The sequence below is a fragment of the Elephas maximus genome, chromosome 14 (assembly GCF_024166365.1).
Source record: "Elephas maximus indicus isolate mEleMax1 chromosome 14, mEleMax1 primary haplotype, whole genome shotgun sequence".
NCBI classification, from domain to species: domain Eukaryota; kingdom Metazoa; phylum Chordata; class Mammalia; order Proboscidea; family Elephantidae; genus Elephas; species Elephas maximus.
This window is the reverse complement of record NC_064832.1, coordinates 26328764-26352271: the sequence shown is the minus strand read 5'-3', so window position 1 is coordinate 26352271 and position 23508 is coordinate 26328764. Positions and strand designations below refer to the sequence as shown.

The 23508-nt window shown below is 37.9% G+C and overlaps 1 protein-coding gene across 3 annotated transcripts in view; it reads right to left on the bottom strand.

The window, feature by feature from the left end:
* Positions 1-23508, bottom strand: part of INTS6 (integrator complex subunit 6) — a 109229-nt gene that overhangs the window by 8065 nt on the left and 77656 nt on the right. For all 3 annotated transcript variants that reach the window (XM_049853296.1, XM_049853294.1, XM_049853295.1), the window contains 8 exons: positions 15950-16102; positions 15683-15815; positions 14610-14704; positions 12889-12999; positions 10013-10228; positions 7916-8042; positions 6970-7112; positions 5459-5690 (listed from right to left, as the gene is read on the bottom strand). In XM_049853296.1, the coding sequence (XP_049709253.1) occupies positions 5459-5690; positions 6970-7112; positions 7916-8042; positions 10013-10228; positions 12889-12999; positions 14610-14704; positions 15683-15815; positions 15950-16102 (1210 nt within the window). The remainder of the gene's footprint in view (positions 1-5458; positions 5691-6969; positions 7113-7915; positions 8043-10012; positions 10229-12888; positions 13000-14609; positions 14705-15682; positions 15816-15949; positions 16103-23508) is intronic.

Here is a 23508-nt window from a genome sequence, read left to right as displayed (position 1 = left end):
CAAACCTCCAACCTTTTGGTTAGTAGCAGAGCATGTAACTGCTCCACCCAGGGATTCCTTTTATGTCTTAGTGAAATATATGTGATCAAAATTATCATGGCCATTTTTCCCTTAGAGAGCCCTAGCTCATTCCAACCTAATTCTGCCTTACATAACAATTATCATTTATAAGCAAAAGCAAACACTGGACGACCTGACTGCCAGTTTATACTGTTCCACATTCTGCAGGGAACATAGCAAACATGTCAGGTTTCACAGCACACCCTTTCCTTATAACCAAGTATCTGTGGTTGTTAGGTGCCATCAAGTCGGTTCCGACTCATGGTGACCCTATGTACAACAGAACAAAACAGTGCCCAGTCCTGCGCCATCCTCATAATTGTTGTTATGCTTAAGCCCATTGTTGCAGCTACTGTGTCAATCCAACTATCTAGTCCTCATTATATGAGCAATGTAGAACAAGCTGATGCCCACTTCAGGTCATTAGTCCACCAGACCCTGAAGCTTGCCACTTAACAGCAGGTTATTAGACTTACTCCCCACAGAAAACAGCTGAATTCTAAGTTCCCTGATTGTTCACCAGCCTCCAAGACACCAGCAAAATTCATCTCCGTTTTGTGCATTCACTGTCCAAAATGTAAGCTCCCTCTTCACCTGTACTCCCCTGCATAATCACCCCATAAACCCTCTCCTGGATCCTGTTCCATGATTGTAAACTCCTCTTCACTGAATGTTCTCTATAGCAATTCATGCTTCACCTGAAACTTAAAATCAGGTCCTGGAGTACCTGCCTCCTTCACCTCCCATGACCATTGCAAGGCCATTTCTCCTATGCACTCTTACAGAAACTAGCTCTTTTGAGACTCTGCCACTCATCCTCTCTCCTCATCATTATCATATACTGATCTCCAGGGTACACCCCTTCAGTCACTGATGTCTCTGGCATCTAGTTCACAGCCTTCCCCCCAACCCCAAGTCCCTCTTGACATCACTGGAGGTCTGTAAGACTCAAAGTGGGGGTCTGTGTACAAGCAGAATCAGCACCATCAGAGAGACTGCTAGAAACGTTCATCATGAGCCCCAGCATATTTTAACAAGACTCCCAGATGATTCAGATGCACATGAAAGTTTGAGAAGCAGTAAGTGACTTCAAGTCAATCACCTGGACTGAAAAGTTCTCAACTTCTTATCTCCAAAGAACTCTTCATTGATGCTTTGCCTCCTACCTCAAACACAAATTCAGACATCCAGGAGCATAAGCGCTTACCTTTGCAACACTCTCTAGCCACTGCTCTAACTCATCCAGACTTTCCACTCCAGCGCCCCCCTTCCATGCTCCCGTCTAGTCATCAGCTCTCCCGTCTCAATACCTACTTTCCTATCTATCTAGCTTACATCCTGTGGTATCTCACTTTCTGGAGAAGGTTGGAATACTTTTTTGTGGGAGAGGAAGAAATTGCTTGGCAGTGCTGAGGATCCAAGTAAAGGTGGTGATTGTGACCACTCCGCAGGGTGGATGGAATTTCTGCAGCAGCGCCAGTTATTCCAAACGCAGTTCTAGAGCAGGCAGATGGAATCATCTAATTTGGGGGTTTGCCCAGGAGATGTCATGGAACGACCGCCTCTCTTGCTCTGTGACACGTTCCGCGTGAGCACAATTAAGTGTTCTGGAATTCTCAGTCTTCACAATGTTATCTATAATTTTTTATGATCCACACGGTCGAATGCCTTTGCATAGTCAATAAAACACAAGTAAACATCTTTCTGATATTCTCTGCTTTCAGCCAAGATCCATCTGACATCAGCAATAATATCCCTCCTTCCATGTCCTCTTCTGTACCCAGCTTCAATTTCTGGCAGTTCCCTGTCGATGTACTGCTGCAATCCGTTTTGAATGACCTCCAGCAAAATTTTACTTGCGTGTGATATTAATGATATTATTCGATAATTTCCGCGTTCGGTTGGATCACCTTTCTTTGGAATAGGCATAAATATGGATCTCTTCCAGTCAGTTGGCCAGGAAGCTGTCTTCCAAATTTCTTGGCACGTATCAGTAAGCACCTCCAGTGCTACACTGTTTGTTGAAACATCTCAATTGCTATTCTGTCAATTCCTGCAGCCTTGTTTTTCACCAATGCCTTCAGTGCAGCTTGGATTTCTTCCTTCAGTACCTTTGGTTCCTGACCATATGTCAACTCCTGAAATGGCTAAATGTCAGCCAATTCTTTTTGGTACAGTGACTCTGTATTTGTTCCATCTTCTTTTGATGCTTCCTGCATCATTCATATTTTGCCCATACAATCCTTCAAAATATTGCAACCCAAGGCTTGAATTTTTCGTTCAGTTCTTTCAGCTTCAGAAATGCCAAGCCTGTTCTTCCCTTTTGGTCTTTGCATTATGTCATTATAATACTTTACTTTGTCTTCTCGAGCCACCGTTTGAAAACTTCTGTTCAGCTCTTTTACTTCATCATTTCTTCTGTTCGTTTTAGCTACCTGACATTCAAGAGCAAGTTTCAGAGTCTCCTCTGACATCCATCTTGGTCTTTTCTTTCTTTCCCATCTTTTTAATAACCTCTTACTTTCCTCATGTATGATGTCCTTGATGTCACCTTACAACTCATCTGGTATTCGGTCATTAGTGTTCAATGCATCAAATCTATTCCTGAGATGGTCTCTAAATTCAGGTAGGATATACTTAAGGTCATACTTTGGCTCTTGTGGACTTGTTCTAATTTTCTTCAGCTTCAACTGGAACTTGCATACAAGCAGTTGATGGTCTGTTCCACAGTTGGCCCCTCGCCTTGCTCTGACTGATGATAGTGAGTTTTTCCATCATCTCTTTCCATAGATGCAGTCTGTTTGATGCCTGTGTCTTCCATCAGGCGAGGTCCACGTGTATAGTCAATGTTTATGTTGTTAAAAACAGTATTTGCGATGGAGAAGTCCTTGGTCTTGCAAAATTCTATTCTCCGATCTCTGGCATCATTTCTATCATCAGGGCCATATTTTCCAACTACCAATCCTTCTATGTTTCCAACTTTCGCATTCCAATCACCAGTAATTACCAATGCATCCCAATTGCATGTCAATTTCAGATTGTAAAGATGGTAAATATCTTCAGTTTCTTCATCTGTAGCCTTAGTTGTTGGCACGTAAATGTGAATAATACTAGTCATATTAACTGGTCTTCCTTGTAGGCATACGGGCATTATCCTACCACTAACAGCATTGTACTTCAGGACAGATCTTGAAGTGTTCTTTTTGACAGTGAATAAAACGCCATTCTCCTTCAAGTTGTCATTTCCAGCATAGTAGACCATATGATTGTCCAATTCAAAATGGCCAATAGCAGTTCATTTCAGCTCACTAATGCCTAGGAAATTGATATTTATGCATATCATTTCATATTTGATGATTTCCAATTTTCCTAGATTCATACTTTATACATTCCATGCTCCTCTTATTAATGGATGTTAGCAGCTATTTCTTCTCATTTTGAGTCGAGCCACATCAGCAAATGAAGGTCCCAAAAGCTTGACTCTATCCACATCATTAAGTTTGACCCTACTTTGAGGAGGCAGATATTCCCCAGTCATCTTTTGAGTGCCTTCCAACTTGAGGGGCTCATCCTCCAGCACTATATCAGACAATGTTCCACTGCTATTCATAAGGTTTTCACTGGCTAATTTTTTAATTCTGCACTGGCAGTCTGCTTCTGAAAAAATTAGCCAGTGAAAACCTTATGAATAGCAGCATATCACTGTATGATGATCTGATAGGCACTTCTAAACTCACTCATCATCTCTTCCTTCATCTCATACCTGACACCATTATTTACCCAATGCCTCTCAAGGCAGAAACTTCACTCTTCCTTTGCCCTGGACCCAACAACTAATCAATTGCCAAGTCCTTTCCTGCTATGTCCGAGTACTTATCAAATACATATTTTCCTCACAACCCCACTGCCAGGTCACCACTATCTTTTTCCTGGGTTTCTATAATAGCCTCCAAGATGGTCCCTCTGCATCTAAAATAATTACAGAATAAAATCAAATATCTAGTCAGTGTCCACATTCTCCAATTACCTTATACACTTTCTGTTTGTGGAAGAGTTTTTGTTTGATTCAGGATCCAAGTGAGACCCATACATTGCAAGTGGTTTATATGCCTCTTGGCTATCTTTTAAGCTATAAGATTGTTCTGCACCTCTCTTTTTCCTAAGCATTTTCTTCTGGGATAAATAAAAATCCATAATAGATTCTTTTTCCTACAGAGCCTCTCACAATCTGGGTTTTGCTTATTGTATCCTTGTTTTGCCATTTAACATGGTCCTCTAGTATTGCCTTTAAATTAGTAGTTAGAGCTAGAGGCTTAATCAGACTGCTGTTCATAAATATAGATACTTTTGGGGGGGGGGCAAAACATAATATTGTATAGTTGCACCAGGAGATATGTAGTATCTGAGTTCTCTCCAGTTAGGATGTTGTCAGCCACTAAAGATCACTGCCTATATCCATTAATTCATTAAGGAGTCCCTACATCCATTTTTGTCTCTCTCTGATAACATTCTGTACATTATAGTCAGCCTGGTTTTTATAAAGTTAATCTGATCAGGCTACTTTCTCTACAAAACTTTCTAATGGGTTCTCATTGTCCTTAAAATAAAGTCTAGAATCTTTACAAGAGCTTCCAAGATCCTTCATGATTTGGCCTCAGCCTATCTTCCATTCTCACCTTACCTCATTCTCAATACCCTTATTCTCTCAGTTCCTTTCATGCCCTTCTCTCTCCTTTATACCTCTGCACATACTCTTGTTAGAATACTACCTAATATAGGCAAATGCACGGCTTTATTTAGCTAACTGCCAGTCATCCTTCAAGTGGCGGCATAAACCATAACCTCCTCAGTAAAGTGCCTTGACTCCCAGATTAAATTAAATCCTCTTGCCAAACGCTTCCACAGAATACTTGACTTTTCTTTTGTAATGTCCATCACACATGTTCAATATCTGTTCAATGACCTTCTTTCCTCACTCATTATAAATGAGGGCAGAAGTCACTATTTTCTTATTGAGTGCTATACCTCAACGCCTATCATTGTCCAAAACAGACTATGTATTTAAATAGTTGTTGAACTAAACTAAAATTGAAAACCACCTTTCTGTGGGTATTGATAATGCCCCTTTTAATGCCTATTTTTACATACTTAAGATTTGTAAATGCTATTTTAGAGCACAACAGCCACAAAGTATCATGAATATATGAAATGCTCCACAAGCATTTATTAAAAAGACAAACAAAATGATTACACGCTCATTTAAATAAAGCAATATCTTCTCCAGATACTCAATGGACTCTTATCAACCAATTTTTTCTATAATTTACTGCAAAAAACTCCTCACCGAAGAGAAACCAAAAGGTAGCAAATCATGTTCAAAAAAATAAAGAACTCCTACTTTTATGAAGAGGAAGGGGTTTAATAAGATCTGACTGTGCTTGAGTCATAGGTACAGGTGGTCCTTTTCCTCCAATATGATTATTCACAACAGGGTTCTGTTGTCTGCCTCGCAGTAACGGAGACATACACCGGCGTCTTTTGGGGATCCCTTGCATATTTGGTTCTCCAGGTCGTTTATGTTTATTTTGAGGTCCAGCCACAAATTCATCTGCTTCATCTATCATCATACCCTGTAACAAAATATATAATTTTCCTGAATTTACATGTAACTTTTACATGGCACAACTAATTCCAATTGCAATTAAAACGATAGTATTACAACTATGTTGCCATTTATTAGATACTCAATAAGGAAAATAGCTTCAGCTTATTTAGTTAAATTAAGAACGGTTATAACCCTGTTAAATCCAGTGCCTAGCACAATGCTCGGCACATAGCAAGCACAGTCATCCCTCGGTCTCCATGCGGGGTTGTTTCCAAGACCCCTTGCAGATACCAAAACCCGTGGATGCTCAAGTCCCTTATATAAAATGGCGTAGCATTTGCATATAACCTACGCGTGTCCTCCCGTATACTTTAAACTATCTCTAGATTACTCAAAATACCTAATACAATGTAAATGCTATGTATGCAGTTGTTATACTGTATTATTTAGGGAGTAATAACAAGAAAAAAAAGTCTGTATGTGTTCACCATAGACACAGCCATCGCAGGCCTAACTACATAGTACATTTCAGACACGAGGTGGACAATGCTCAAACAACAAGTGCTGGAGAGCCTGAGAATTTGTGAAATGGCAACAGGCTATGGCAAGGGATGCCCACACATCACTTCCCCTCCTCCCCAAAATATTTTCAATCTGCAGTTGGTTGAATCCGCAGATGTGGAGGGCTGACCGTACTCCATATACTTGTTAGATGAATAAATGAAGGAATGAGCAATCAAATAAAAGATTAACTACTAAGCTGACAGTACGAATAGAAATCAAATTCTCTTAAATTGTGTTTAAGATTACCTAATAAAGGTTTAACTTATTGTACAATAACTTCACAATGTTTGTAAACTTTAGAAAATACACTACTGAAGCAGGCAAAATGTCTTTGAGAGTGAGTCACAGAGGCTAACTTATTCTCTAATTCCCATGCAAGATTCCCACACAAGAATGTCAAGAAACAACTTGAAAATTGAGAATAAAGACAAAGCTATAAGACATGATTGTCTAACAAAACAAATGAGGCAAGAGGTTACTGTGAATTTTACCTAAAGTCTCTTTTTATAAAGGAAAAGTATAAAAACATACCAGCCATCACATAAAGAAGGAAATTTAAGTTGTAAGTATAGAGGGAAATAGAGGCACATGTAATACTGGTTACATGACTGATGAAATGACATTGTGTTTTAATGAATATAAAAGCACAGTATTTTAGTCAAATGAAGGATTGTTATAAACTCTATTAAATCCACCATGCCTAGCATAAAAAATTATGTAATGGAATACTTTAAAATTACCTTTTTATCCAGCTTAAAAGGGTTACCAAATGTATGCAGCCTTCGAGGCTGGTCAGGATCAAGTTCTCTTAGAGGAGAAGGTACTTGCTTGAGGTATTCCTGGTAATTTCCCATTTGTGCTATAGGAACACTGTGCACTTGATCTTTTCAAACAATACAACAACAAAAGTTAGCCTTAATAAAACTATGGCCATCTCATTTTCCAATAATGTCTTCTCATATACGAATACCACCTAGTGTTATTTTAGGCAGTCTTCCCTTACTATACATATTCTAAATTAGTCTGCTACAATTATAAATATGTAGCATAAAGTCTTTCACTTTTTAAAATATTGATTTCATTTTATAAACACAACAAAAATATCATAGTTAATTTCAGTGCATAAACAGTACGTGTAATCTTACCATGAAAACGTATGTCTCTTCTGCTTTGTCCCAAGTAAACAGAAGTATTTAATTATAGCAGAATTTACAGAAAAGAGAAGTCACATAGATAATGCTTTTTATATAAAGCTGTAATTGGAATGCTTAAATTAGAGATGACAAAGGGTTACATCCTCAGCTGACGCGATGTGTGGTAGGTGCTTTGAACACAGGAGGAGGTACAGAACGTGCCACTTGCTGGCCACCCAGAGCTACCCCACCAGGTACTAGTGCAGCGCAGGAGAATGACTGTGTCTGACTGTCTGAGCATGTAAAAATATGAAGAAAGCGAAAAAGGAAATCAAAGTTTACCTCTGGGGAATAGAATCTGGGGCAACAGTGATGGAGAAGAGAAAAGAAGAGAAATAGGAATGACTCACCTTTACTTCATCTGTCTGTATATGCATAGAGACTGTAATACTACTATAATAATGCTTTAAAAAACTAATTACCATACCCTATTTTTTCATACTATAAAGAAAAAAACACAGAGGAAATACTAATATTAATGTCATTATCTAACCTTCATCCTGTCCTTTAAGAAATTTGCGGGTGCTCTTCAAAAGATTGGACCTCATTCTTGTTAAGTGATCCAGAAGATTCCGTCTTGGTATGTCATAAGCATTTCTAAATGTCTGTGGTTTCAAATCCTATGGTTGAAACATTTAAAGACAAATTTATTTTCAAGTGTAGAATTAAGAGACTAAAATCTCTGGCTTATAACACAGCTTTGGAAATAAGATATATAAGTTATCTAGTTAAGAAAATTAAATATCTTATAAAACCAATTTCCAAATTGTAAAAACTGTGAAGGTTTTTAAAAACACTTGTGGTAAAATTTACATACATAAAATCACCTACTTTAAGTATACAGTTTGATGTGTTAGTAAATTGACAGCTGTGAAACCATCCCCACAATCCAGGTTTTAGAACACTTCCATTACCCCAGAAAGTTCCTTGTGCCCATTTGTAGTCAACCCCCATTCCCATCCCCAGGCTACCATTGATACGCTTTCCGTCTCTCTGTATTCCGTTTTATAAACAGAATCTCACAATATACAATCTTTTGCATCTGGCTTTTCCACTTAGCATGTTGTTTTTGATATTCATCCAGGTTGTGGGTGTGTTAGTAGTCTGTGCCTTTTTATTGCATTAGATGGATATGCCATCTTCTTTATTCGGTCAGCAACTGATGAACACTTGGGCCATTTCCAGTTTGGGGCTATTACGAATAATACTGCTGTGAACATTTGTGTGAGAGCCTTTATACGGCCATTTTTATTTCACTTGGGTAGATACCTACACGTAGAATTGCTAGTTGGGTTGTATAGCAAGCGTATGTTTAATTTTTAAGAAACTGCACACTATTTTCCATCAGGAACGTATGAGAGTTCCAGCTGCTCCGCATCCCAACCAACATGTGATTCTCTTCAGTCTTTTAAAGGTTCATTCATTGTAGCGGGTGTGAAGTGGCGTCTCATTATGACTTTAACCTGCATTTCCCTGATGGTTGCTGACGTTGAGTGTTGTTTCATGTGCCTGTGTGCCATCTGTATATCTTCTTTGGTGTCTGTTCATCAAATATTTTGGCTGCTTTTTTTTATTGGGTTGTCTTTTTATTATTAAGTTGTATGAGTTCTTTATATATTCTTATATGGACTCCTTTATTTGATATATGCTTTTTTTTCCACCCTGTAGCTTGCCTGTCCATTTCTTTGGAAGAGCAAAATTTTTTCATAGAGTTTAATTTATCTATTTTTTTTGGTCTGTGCTTTTTGTGTTGTATTTTACAAATCTCTGCTCTCCCAAGGTCACAAAGATTTTCTCCTAGAAGTTTTATAGTTTTAGTTCTTACATGTAAGCCCATGATCACTTCAAGTAATGTGAAGTAAGGGACAAGGCTCACTGTTTTGCATATATATATATATATATATACACACAATTGTCCCAGCACCATTTGCTGAAAAGTCTTCTCGCCCACTCAATTATTTTGACACCTCTGTTAAAAATTGACCATATGTGTGAGGGACCATTTCTAGACTCTACTCTCTTCTTCTAATCTATACGTTTATTCTTCTTTCAACACCACACTGTTGTACCTTTATAGTAAGTTTTGAAATCAGACAGTGTAAGCTCTCCAACTTAATTCTTCTCTTCCAAAATTGTTTTAGCTATTCTAGGACCTTTATATTTACATGTAAATTTTAGAATCAACTTGTCGGTTTCTTCAAAAAGCCTGCTGGGATGAAGATCTTTTTAATAATGAGTATTACAAGCATTTTAGGGTGAGAACATGCTGTGTCCGAGGTCATCAGTGTAAGTACCAAAGTTCAGTGAAACTGTAGTGACTTAACTCTACCCTTAGCTACATAACTTTAAGCAATCTCTAAGCCTGTCTTCTCATCTATAAAATGAACGGGTTAGTTTACTCTTCATCAATCCATCCATACATGCACAACGTTAGTTTAAATTCTAAAATGCAATGATTCAATGCTGCAGAGGTATAGAGATACTTCTTAAAATTCTGGCAAATGAAATGCCAGTTAACAGAAAGAATGATTTATTCAAAAAACCGTAACAGAATATAACTACAGTAGCACTAAATTCATATGACTATTACCTTATTTAGCAGAGCCACCTGGAACCCAGTGTACTCCTTCATATTAAGGTCTAGCAGTCTGGGAGGAACATCCTCGGAAATTCCCTGGAGCAACTGCTGAAAATCTTTCCTACATGCCGTTGACATGCCGTGTGATCGGCTTCGGACTTTAATGCCGGTTTCCTGTACTACTTTTTTGCCTACAGATCCGATAACTCGATCAGATTCTATTTTGGCCTGAATTAAAAATAAACAAGAGTTGTCTTGATATAAAGTAAATTGTGAAACCAGATACTAATAGTCAGTTTTGGTCTTCTATAAATTAAATATTTATTATATTAAAAAAGGGATATAAGACATTAAAAACTGAAGTAGCATAGTTTATATCAGGTACTCAGTAACTAAACATTTTTAAAACAATAATGCCTTATGACTTTAAAACATTATAACTCTAAACTTTTGGACAGAGCAAACAAATTCAACTTCAATTCGTTATTTACTAAAACTCGCGAAACTCTAAGCAAGAGCCACCAGAGCTGAGATGCAGACCTTATCGGAGAAGACTTGGCCGTGGCTCTTTGGATTGCAGAGAAGTCACTGTGGTCTCATGGTGGAACTTACTAAAGATCCACCCTCTAGGGTGCTGGGGAAGGCCACTCATGGGGAAGCCTCTGACTGCTGGCTGCCATAACCTGCGAATGCTAGGCACTGAAGAGGCCACCCGTGCTGCCGGAGTCAGGCAGGAGAGAAGCCGCACCCCTGCAGAAGCCTACCGTGCTGGCGAGCAGACCCACCACCGGGGCTGTGCTCTGCTCTTTCCCATATACCACAATGCTACTGCTTAAATTTGGGTTCTGTAGTCGAGTTTTTAGGCTAAAGTGATATTACTAAAATTATGTCCTTTTGAAAAATCTTTACTAAGTATAAATAAATGTCCTATGTACATTAAAAAAAAAAAACTCTCTACACTTAAACCAAGGAGCCCTGGTGGTGCAACGATTAAGTGTCAGCTGCTAACCAAAAGGCTGGTGGTTGGAAGCCATCCAGTGCCTGCACATAAATAACATAAACAGTATATTACAAGCAGTGTGTACACTTCAGTTCAATCCAAATGGTTAATGTCCTATGAAATACATTATTCTTCTAGTACTTTCGATATCTCTAACCTAACTAGTTGTCAAAATGCAGGTTGGGAGGTGTGCTTTCCACTGAAAAACGACACCGCTTTTTGCCATGCCTGTGAACGTTCAGTTATGTGCTAATAGCAATGCCTTTAAGTAAATATCGATATGATTATTTTTTCTAATTTTCTATCACGTCTGAATTGGGGATAAACCCAGTGCCATCGAGTCGATTCCGACTCATAGCGACCCTACAGGACAGAGTAGAACTGCCCATTAGAGTTTCCAAGGAGAAAGATCTGTCAATCTGCTTCTGTAAAGATTACAGCCTAGAAAACCCTATGAGGCAGCTCAACTCTCTCACATTGGGTTGCTATGAATCAGAATCGACTCGATGGCACTGGGTTTATCCTCAATTCAGACGTGATAGAAAATTAGAAAAAATAATCATATCGATATTTACTTAAAGGCACTGCTATTAGCACATAACTGAACGTTCACAGGCATGGCAAAAAGCGGTGTCGTTTTTCAGTGGAAAGCACACCTCCCAACCTGCGTTTTGACAACTAGTTAGGTTAGAGATATCGAAAGTACTAGAAGAATAATGTATTTCATAGGACATTAACCATTTGGATTGAACTGAAGTGTACACACTGCTTGTAATATACTGTTTATGTTATTTATGACCAGAATGGCAAAATTCAGTGTTTTTACAAACGTTTCAGTAGAAACTCCCGTTTTGAAAGAGAAAATTCTGCAGAATTTAAAAGATAAAGCAAAAGAAATGGATACTTTTTTCTAAGAAAAATAACTTTCTAATATAAATTTCTCAAAAGAAAATGTTCACATATAGGAAGTCTAGGGACACACTAACGATGCCATTTTTCGTAAACTAAGAATTATTATGAAACTTTAAAATTAAACTAACATTTCATGTATTAAGAAAACGTTCTGCATCCCACTTTGGTGAGTGGTGTCTGGAGTCTTAAACACTAGCAAGCTTCCATCTAAGATGCATCAATTGGTTTCAACCCACCTGAAGCAAAGGAGAATGAAGAACACCAAAGACATACAGTAAAGATGAGCCCAAGAGACAGAAAGGGCCACATGAACCAGAGACTACATTAGCCTGAGACCAGAAGAACTAGATGGTGCCTGGATACCACTGATCACTGCCCTGACAGGGAACAGAACAGAGTATCCCTAAAAGTGCAGGAGAACAGTGGATGTAGATCTCAAATTCTTGTAAAAAGACCAGACTTAATGGTCTGAGACTAGAGGGACCCTGGAGGTAATGGTCCCCAGACCCTTTGTTAGCCCAAGACCGGAACCATTCCCGAAGCCAACTCCAGACAGGGATTGGACTGGACTATAAGATAGATAATGATACTTGGTGAGGAGTGAGCCCTTTGGCTCATGTGGACACACAAGACTATGTGGGCAACTCCTGTCTGAAGGTGAAATGAGAAGGAAGAGGAGGACAGGAGCTGGTTGAATGGACACTGGGAATACAGGGTGGGGAGGAGGAATGTGCTGTCTCATTAGGTGGGGAGAGCAGCTAGGAGTAAAAAAAAAAAAGAAAAAAAATTTAACATTTCAAAACATAGCAGACTATGAGACAGAATTATGTTAACATATGATATATCTGCTTTAAAATACAATATATAAATGTAATGCAATTCCATTCAAACCATTAAGAACTAGCATCTGGCTTGTTACCATATTAACCAAAACCAATTACAATACTTAGAGGCTCACTCTATTTCTTGACATTACCTGTTGACTCAATTTTTTGAGGTATGAAATGACACTGTAACTAAGTCCATATTCCATACTGTCTGCTATTAGGTTAGGTGCTCCCATCATTCTAACAGCTTTCTTCAAGGGCTACAGGAAAAGAGGAAACATCATTCAATATCAAGCTTTAAAAGTTATGGCTACATGTATAAGAAATCAGTTTTAAAAATTTCTCCAAAAAGATTTCCCTTTCTTTTCCTCAATAAAGAAGGGAGTAACGTAATCATAATTGTATTTCAGCAAAATGTTTGTCAGTGGCATAAAAGGCAGTTTGAAATAGAGTTAAAAAGGATTAGAGGCCATAATAATACCAGGAACAAACAAGGGTTATCATGGGATAAGATGAGTTAATACATGTAAAGGACTTATAAAAGAAAGCATCTTGCTCATAGTAAGCATTCAGCAGCTGTTAACCATGACTATTATTATAATTAGCTGAGATTAAATTAAAAACAACCAAGAAACAAGATCTGAAAGAAAAATAAGAAGGAAAAATATTTACTATAGACATGGTATAGTGAAATAATTTTCAATTTTAAGGGGATGCAAATTGAGACTGTCTTTGTGCAATGAAAAATAGCGCTAGCAGGAGTGTCCAGCACATGTGCATGGAATACAGCCAGTAAAGGGATGATAATAACTGATACACAGAAAGAATAAATATTGGAATCAAACAAGAATTAAACCCCAGCTCTGATATTTAATATCCATATAAGTCCTCAGAGTTGCAATAAAATGTAAATGAGTCAACAAATGCAAGTTCCCCATTCTAAGTGATTCTTCTTTTTCATCCTTTTACATGGCAGGCTCTATGTGCTGGACACTCACACAACTTTTCTCTTACAACTCTAACATGTTATGATTTTCAAAACTTCAGAAAATAATCTTCTAATTACATTAGGGATATATTTAAAAAAGATTAGTTATAGCCAAATGCTATAATATTCCTGGATCAAAAGCATAAGTGTTTAAAAGTGTAGGTTTTTTTGTTAAGAAGTTACTTTTCCTAAATTAATTAATGTATGTAAATAATACGTATGTTTTTGGTCTTATCTACCAAAACACAGTAGTTTTTAAGTAATCAGGTTTTCTAAACGTATATGGTTCTATGAGAATATATACTTATCTACCTAAAAAGGCATTTCTAGAGACTTGGGAAATAATGCAACAAAAAAAATTTTGTACCTTTAAAGAGAAAACAATTATAACACTGCAATTTAAAAAGCATTATAACAAAGTTAAGAGACTAAATACTAAAGTCAGACTAGACTGCCTGGGGCTGAATCCCAGCCTCCCACACACCCACATATATTAGCTATGTAGCTTTGGACAAATTTCTTAGCCATTTAGTGCCTTAGGTTCCTTATCTGTGAAACAGGAGTGACGGTTTTTACCTCACAGGCTTATGACATGAACTGAACGACGTTCACATGTGTAAAGTGCCTCGGACAGCGCCTGACCTATGGCAAGCGTTATGCAGGTGTTTCCTATCAGCATCATCACTGCCATTCTATCAGCCACTAAAACACAGCTTTATCATTCCATCTGTATTGATAAAATGGTCATTTGTACACCCAATTTTCATGACATTTAATCTATAACAGCAATAAATAAAGGTTTATAATAATACCTAGGGTAAACTATAGGCATTATATAAAATTTTATATAAGATCTATTTTTAAAAATAATAATATTCTTACCCCAAGATAGTAGGGAGGCATTGTTTTCAGGTAACTTTCAAACGACTGTCTCCATTTCAATGTTGGTTTTGCTTTATGTACTTTAAACAAGTCATCTAAGAATGTACATTATGAACAAAGTATCATCACTCAATGTTTTCATGCATAAAAATCAAGTCAAAAAAGTTCCATTTTTAAAGTCTGTGTTTTGTTATTTCTATGACAGAGTAGCATCAGACACAAGTTTTTAATAAAATTCGAAGCAGGAAAATTTCTGGTCCTGGGGTTTTCTCTTAATAATACCATTTAAAAATGAAAAGGTGCCAATTATGGTCTAAAATTATATGTAATAATAAAGGCAGAATCAGAAATACACAAGAAAAAAATCCATATCCTGCATAGACCTGGACACAAAACAGATTAGAGGACAGAAACAAAGTATGCACGTCTTCTATAAAATATACCTACTTTCACCTATAGCACAATTAAGAAAAAAACATATACGTGTTGTATGTGTATATATATACACCTACAAATTTTTTACTACAACTTTTAAATCTGAGTGGATTCCATGGAGGGAGGGAAGTCTTCTCTAACAGCAGTCCTCAAAAAATTACAGCCAGATGATACTTAGAAACTAACTTTGAACTTTTATCATACATTATTTTGAGATAGATCCCCTTATTTTAAAAAGTTTTTTCCAAATGAAAATTAAAGCATAAATTCCCTGAAAGAAAATACACTAAGACCTTGTGCATATATAACACTTTTACAAAATATGTTTTGTTTAACAGAAGCCCTGCATTACCAATTCTACCTAACTTACAGAAAAAATTCAAATATTTCATTTAAAATTTAATATACCTTTATTAGTCTGTAGAATAAAGGTGTTTTGACACCAACTTTCAATTTGCCACAAACGTAAACAGGCTGTTATAAAAAAACTCTTTAGAAAGGCTTAACATTTTCAAATATTAAATACATCTTCATTAGTTCCCAGAAGACAAGAAAAACTGCACAGAGATGTTCCCCAAGTTCCTTTTTAGAAAACTTTTTCTATGCTGAGCCACAGAAAATGTTACAGAATTACTTACCTAAAAGGGGAAGGAGGACTGGATAATTGTAAGGCATCACAAATAAGTTGACACAGTTCAGTGCTGTACTGGCTTTCAAGTAACCGAAAGGATGACCGAGTTCACTATATTTTGCACTATTGCTCACATATACCTGTTTAAAAAGGAGTTGTTAAAACTTCGTATTTAATAACCTTTAAAGAATGTTAACGTAAACCACCGACGCAATTTAAGTTTTTAAGAAACATCTCACTTAAATTTTTACATCACTACAATTGTTCAGCTTACCTGCCAACATGTCTGAGGAGATTTCCTTTCCAGGATAAACTGAGTCAGCGGTGAAGGTTCCAACTCATATTTGTCAAAAGGCAATTTGTCAATAACCATTGGTTCACAGTCTGTACAGGAAAACTTCACTACCGGATGAGATGTACGAGGTGGCTAGAGGGAAAGTCTTATTATTACTATCTCCACAAAACACCAGGAACAAACTCATTGTAAGTATTTTGATATCACTATCAAAATATACTCCATTCCTCAGTTTTGCTAGTAAGAGTCTGATCTTTACTATTAAAAGCACCATTACATAAAATACTTTAAAATATAATACATGAATTTTTTTAATATTCACAAGAAAAACATTTCAAAACCTATACAAAATGAAAATCTTCTTAGATCTTAAAGTAAAATTTATCAAATAAGTTAAATGCAAAATTTCAGAATTAAATAAGTACTCTTTAATGTTTACATCTAAGAAATATGAAATGTATAGGAATCTTCATAAGTCTCATTTGAAGCAATTTAATTGCTTGTATACATTTTTTTTTTTATACATTAGCAGGTTCCAAACTGAGCATACATCTTGATCAGTAAAAAGTTTATTTAATATATAATCAATTAAGACATATATACTTATTATATGTTATTAATGTATTCTATACATAATAAAACATACAAAAGCAATATTAAAATAGAAGAAAAATAAGCATAAATAGAAGTTCTAATGTTTTCTTCTCTACTTTAATGGGCTGTTTCGGTTACTCCCGTGGTATGCACACCCTACCTTGTAGACCCTTGTTCTAGGAGCATAGAAGATATAGGACGATTAAAAAGGCATAGCATTCTCCTATTTACCTCTTTCTTAGTAGTTTCCTTCCTGAGAAATCTCACCAATTATGAAGAAAATATGAGCTATGTGGAAATAATTTAAAATTTCACAGCTATAAAGGATTCTATCGGACTCAAGTGGCTCCCAAACCTACTGTGCTGGTCCCAGATCTCTCGTTTCTCTCCTGTATCCAACTGCCTACTAGACATAGCCTGAATCTTCTAGAGGACCCTTAAACACACTATATCTGATTCATTATTTCTCCTCCAGACCAAAAAACCTGTTCTAAAAACCTAGATGCTATCCTTGATGTCTCCCTCTTATCCCCCATAGTTAGCTGTCTCAAAGACCTAGCTAGATAAAATGATACCACAAATTCTAAGATGCAGTACAACACATAAAACATGAGAGGTGCTCAATATAAGTTGCTTTCTTTATCAATACTAAATTCTCACTTTTCTAGAAATGTATCTTCTACTTCTTACCACTGGAATTCAACCCTTCATCATTTCTTATCAGACTAAATTAGTAAAATCACTTTTTAATTAGTCTTCCTAGCTAATTAGTCCTCTTCCAGTTTCAACCACAGCCACGTCAGCCCATTATTGTTATGAAATGTAAGTATGACCACGTAATTTCTCTCCCTAAAATTATCCCGTAAAAGTAGCTTCCGATCACCTAAAAATAGAGTTCAGACTCTTTTAATATTACATGCAGAGATATTTGATGATCTGGTCCCTGTATGCCTTTCAGCCACAACGACACACGGGCCCTGTGCTCCAGCCAGGCATACCTGCAGTTACCCAAATATGTCATCATCTTTCAAGTTCCTGTGTTTCACATGTTACTTCTGACCACTTTATTATTTTCTTTCTTCCACATTTTGCAAACCAAAGATGAGTTGGCAAGGACCAACCTCTAAGAGGCCTCTTCCCTGACACGCTTTCACACCTTGTACCCCAAACATATACCAGGCAGTTAGGCACTACCTGCCCTGGGCTCTGCTGCAGCTCTCCATGACAGGTAGCATACTACGCTTGAGTATGTTTACATGTCTGCCCAGCCCATAAAATGCTGAGCTTCAAAAGGACCAGCACTAGGTTTTATTCATCCGTGCTCCCGTGCCCAGCATACAGGATACATAACATATTGAATGAAACTTATTTTTTGGATAAAAATATTGAAATCCAAAGGGAAATATGGAGAAAAAATGGTATAGAACTTGTCTAATTTTAATCCAAGAAAAGAAAATTTTGTATGTATTTTTTTTTTTTTCATCTACTCGATGAACAATCCCATGAGACAGGAGCGATCGATGAACAATCCCATGAGACAGGAGCTAGTATATCGATTTAACAGATTTTGGGAAACCGAGGCTTACAGAAGATAATTAACCAAAGTCACCCAGCTAATCACCAATAGAACCATGATTCAAATTCAAAATCAGTCTCTAAAAAATTACATCTCAGGCGGGGCCAAGATGGCGGACTAGGTACACAGTACCTCGGATCCCTCTTGCAACAAAGACTCGGAAAAACAAGTGAATCGATCGCATACATAACAATCTACGAACCCTGAACAACAAACACAGATTTAGAGACGGAGAACGAACAAATACGGGAAAGCAGCAACTGTTTTCAGAGTCTGGAGCCAGCGTCCCAGTCAGGTAACCTTGGCGCCGGGCTTAGGTCTGGGCCTGGGGGGCTGAACACAAAATCTTGTGATGGCTAAAACAAGGGGCACAGCCCTACCCCCCTGAACTGACCCCGGGAGGGGGCCCAGTCGGTCTGCGCAGGCGGTGTGGCGACGCAGCTGGTGGGAGAAGCCCCCGGGAGGCAGTGACTGGTTTTGGAGCCGGGAGTGCAGCGTACCAGCCGGGGAAGCTTGGCGCCGGCATTTGACTGGGCGCTTTCACGGCGCAAGCACGGGGCGCAGCCCTACTCCCCTGAATTAACCCCGGGAAGGGGGCCCAGCCAGTCCGCAGAGGCGGCGCGGCAACGCGGCTGGTGGGACGAGAAGTCCCAGGGAGGCAGCGACTGATTTTGGAGCCGGGAGTGCAGCGTCCCAGCAGGGGAATCTTGAGGCTGGACTTTGGACTGGCAGCAGAGGATGTGACCGCGGCTTCGGCGGGCCAGACACTCGGGGGGCAATCTCCACACAGCCAGCACACATAGGCGACACGCCCCTCGGGAATCTCAGATAAAGTAGTCATTCCAAGCAAGATAAGCAACTTTGGCTATATTCCTGGGTGCTACTCTCCTGTTTCTCTGAACCCTCCCCCACCCTTCCCAGGCGGCTTCATTAACATTGGAATTTCCTGAGCCAGAGGGAGAACTGCTCCGACTCTGCAGCGGCTTTGCTTTTCCCTTTTTTTTGTTTTTTTTTTTTTGGTCTTTTCCTAATCCATTCTTCCGGCCTGAGAGAAGGAACCACAAAAAACCCAGGGACTAAAAATCCATCTCTAATTGGACTAAAAACACAGAACCAGCTACAGCCAAGCATATATGATCCAAATCTCAGGCTTTCATCCTTACAGGGAACAACGTGGCGGTTATAATCCAAAGGCAGTTCTGGTAGGGATCTGACTACATTTTTTTTTTTAGCAGATTTTCTGGAAAAACAAGTTTCCCGGGTCTGATATCTCTGCTTATTCAACAGAGCCCTAACTGACCCACAACAGGGAACTGAAGGCTGAAGCTCCCCCCAGACCACCTAGCCTCTTGCCTTCGGGGTCTAAGGAGGGTGACACCTACCAATCAGTAGAGGTACTGGCACTGGGGGCCGAAGGTACACCTGCAGTGCCCTCCCACCAAGGTGCTATAGGAATAGAGACACACCTACCTTACTGACACTTGGGGGAAGCCTGTCAGCATCCTGCACCCCCTGGAGGGTGAACCCCAGCTGCTAATAGAATCTGGTGCACACAACTATCACCACTACTTCTCGAGGTGGATAGGTGTTAGGGTGCAGCAAAGGCTTGATGACCCAAAATCAGAGTCTACTCAAGAATAGTGAATAGACTCAGGCATATATATCTGGCAACAGTCCAAACCAGCTGGTAATAGGTCATAAGTAAGTCAAGGGCTACAACAAACAAGACAGCACAATCTAGTAGCCCATCCACATATATTGAAAGAAAACAAAACAAGATAAGACTCAGTGAGCAAATATAGAATAAATCACTACTTTATATCTTAGTGATGGCTCGGACACAGCAGTCGATATCAAACCACATAAAGAAGCAGACCATGACAGCTTCTACAACCCCCCAAACAAAAGAATCAAAATCTTTCCCAAATCAAGATACAACCCTGGAATTATCAGATACAGAATATAAAAAACTAATTTACAGAATGCTTCAAGACATGAGGGATGACCTCAGAAATGAAATGAGGCAAACCGCAGAAAAAGCCAAGGAACACACTGATAAAACTGTTGAAGAACTCAAAAAGATTATTCAAGAACATAGTGGAAAAATTAATAAGTTGCAAGAATCCATAGAGAGACAGCATGCAGAAATCCAAAAGATTAACAACAAAATTGCAGAATTAGACAACGCAATAGGAAGTCAGAGGAGCAGACTCGAGCAATTAGAATGCAGACTGGGAAATCTGGAGGACCAGGGAATTAACACCAACATAGCTGAAAAAAAATCAGATAAAAGAATTAAAAAAAATGAAGAAACCCTAAGAATCATGTGGGACTCTATCAAGAAGAATAACTTGCGTGTGATTGGAGTCCCAGAACAGGGAGGGAGGACAGAAAACACAGAGAAAATAGTTGAAGATCTGCTGACAGAAAACTTCCCTGACATCATGAAAGACGAAAGGGTATCTATCCAAGATGCTCATCGAACCCCATTTAAGATTGATACAAAAAGAAAAACACCAAGACATATTATCATCAAACTTGCCAAAAGCAGAGATAAAGAGAAAATTTTAAAAGCAGCCAGGGAGAAAAGAAAGGTCTCCTTCAAGGGAGAATCAATAAGTTCAGACTACTCAGCAGAAACCATGCAGCCAAGAAGGCAATGGGATGACATATACAGACCACTGAAGGAGAAAAACTGCCAGCCAAGGATCATATATCCAGCAAAACTCTCTCTGAAATATGAAGGCGAAATGAAGATATTTACAGACAAACACAAGTTTAGAGAATTTGCAAAAACCAAACCAAAGCTACAAGAAATACTAAAGGATATTGTATCGTCAATAAACCAATAATATCAGATACCAGCACAACACAAGGTCACAAAACAGAACATCCTGATATCAACTCAAATAGGGAAATCACAAAAACAAATTAAGATTAATTAAAAAAAAAAAAAGCTCAAAACAGGGAATCATTGAAGTCAATATGTAAAAGATCACAATAATCAAAAAGAGGGACTAAATACAGGTGGCACAGAACTGCCATATGGAGAGGGATACAAGGCGATATAGAACAATACAAGTTAGGTTTTTACTTAGAAAAATAGGGGTAAATATTAAGGTAACCACAAAGATGTATAACAACTCCATAACTCAAGATAAAAGCCAAGAAAAACGTAACGACTCAACAAACATAAAGTCAAACACTATGAAAATGAGGATCTCACAATTTACTAAGAAAAACGTCTCAGCACAAAAAAATATGTGGAAAAATGAAATTGTCAAGAACACACATAAAAAGGCATCAAAATGACAACACTAAACACTTATTTATCTATAATTACGCTGAATGTAAATGGACTAAATGCACCAATAAAGAGACAGAGAGTCTCAGACTGGATAAAGAAGCACGATCCATCTATATGCTGCCTACAAGAGACACACTTTAGACTTAGAGACACAAACAAACTAAAACTCAAAGGATGGAAAAAAATATATCAAGCAAACAATAAGCAGAAAAGAAGAGGAGTAGCAATATTAATTTCTGACAAAAGACTTTAGACTTAAATCCACCACAAAGGATAAAGAAGGACACTACATAATGATAAAAGGGACAATTGATCAGGAAGACACAACCATATTAAATATTTATGCACCCAATGACAGGGCTCCAAGATATATAAATCAAATTTTAACAGAACTGAAAAGTGAGATAGACACCTCCACAATTATAGTAGGAGACTTCAACACACCACTGTCGGAGAAGGACAGGACATCCAGTAAGAAGCTCAATAGAAACACGGAAGACCTAATTACAACAATCAACCAACTTGACCTCATTGACTTATACAGAACTCTCCAACCAACTGCTGCAAAGTATACTTTTTTCTCTAGCGCACATGGAACATTCTCTAGAATAGACCACATATTCGGTCATAAAACAAACCTTTGCAGAATCCAAAACATCGAAATATTACAAAGCATCTTCTCAGACCGCAAGGCAATAAAATTGGAAATCAATAGCAGAAAAACTAGGGAAAAGAAATCAAATACTTGGAAACTGAACAATACCCTCCTGAAAAAAGACTGGGTTATAGAAGACATCAAGGAGGGAATAAGGAAATTCATAGAAAGCAACGAGAATGAAAATACTTCCTATCAAAACCTCTGGGACACAGCAAAAGCTGTGCTCAGAGGCCAATTTATATTGATAAATGCACACATACAAAAAGAAGAGCAAAAATCAGAGAACTGTCCCTATAACTTGAACAAATAGAAAGTGAGCAACAAAAGAATCCATCAGGCACCAGAAGAAAACAAAAAATAAAAATTAGAGCTGAACTAAATGAATTAGAGAACAGAAAAACAATTGAAAGAATTAACAAAGCCAAAAGCTGGTTCTTTGAAAAAACTAACAAAATTGATAAACCACTGGCTAGACTGACTAAAGAAATACAGGAAACAAATAACCCGAATAAGAAACGAGATGGGCCACATCACAACAGACCCAACTGAAATTAAAAGAATCATATCAGATTATTACGAAAAATTGTACTCTAACAAATTTGCAAACCTAGAAGAAATGGATGAATTCCTGGAAAAACACTACCTACCTAAACTAACACATTCAGAAGTAGAACAACTAAATAGACCCATAACAAAAAAAGAGATTGAAACGGGAATCAAAAAACTCCCAACAAAAAAAAGCCCTGGCCCGGACGGCTTCACTGCAGAGTTCTACCAAACTTTCAGAGAAGAGTTAACACCACTACTACTAAAGGTATTTCAAAGCATAGAAAATGACGGAATACTACCCAACTCATTCTATGAAGCCACCATCTCCCTGATACCAAAACCAGGTAAAGACATTACAAAAAAAGAAAATTACAGACCTATATCCCTCAGGAACATAGATGCAAAAATCCTCAACAAAATTCTAGCCAATAGAATTCAACAACATATCAAAAAAAATAATTCACCACGATCAAGTGGGATTTATACCAGGTATGCAAGGCTGGTTTAATATTAGAAAAACCATTAATGTAATCCACCATATAAATAAAACAAAAGACAAAAACCACATGATCTTATCAATTGATGCAGAAAAGGCATTTGACAAAGTCCAACACCCTTTTATGATAAAAACTCTCACCAAAATAGGAATTGAAGGAAAATTCCTCAACATAATAAAGGGCATCTATGCAAAGCCAACAGCCAACATCACTCTAAATGGAGAGAACCTGAAAGCATTTCCCTTGAGAACGGGAACCACACAAGGATGCCCTTTATCACCGCTCTTATTCAACATTGTGCTAGAAGTCCTAGCCAGGGCAATTAGGCTAGACAAAGAAATAAAGGGCATCTGGATT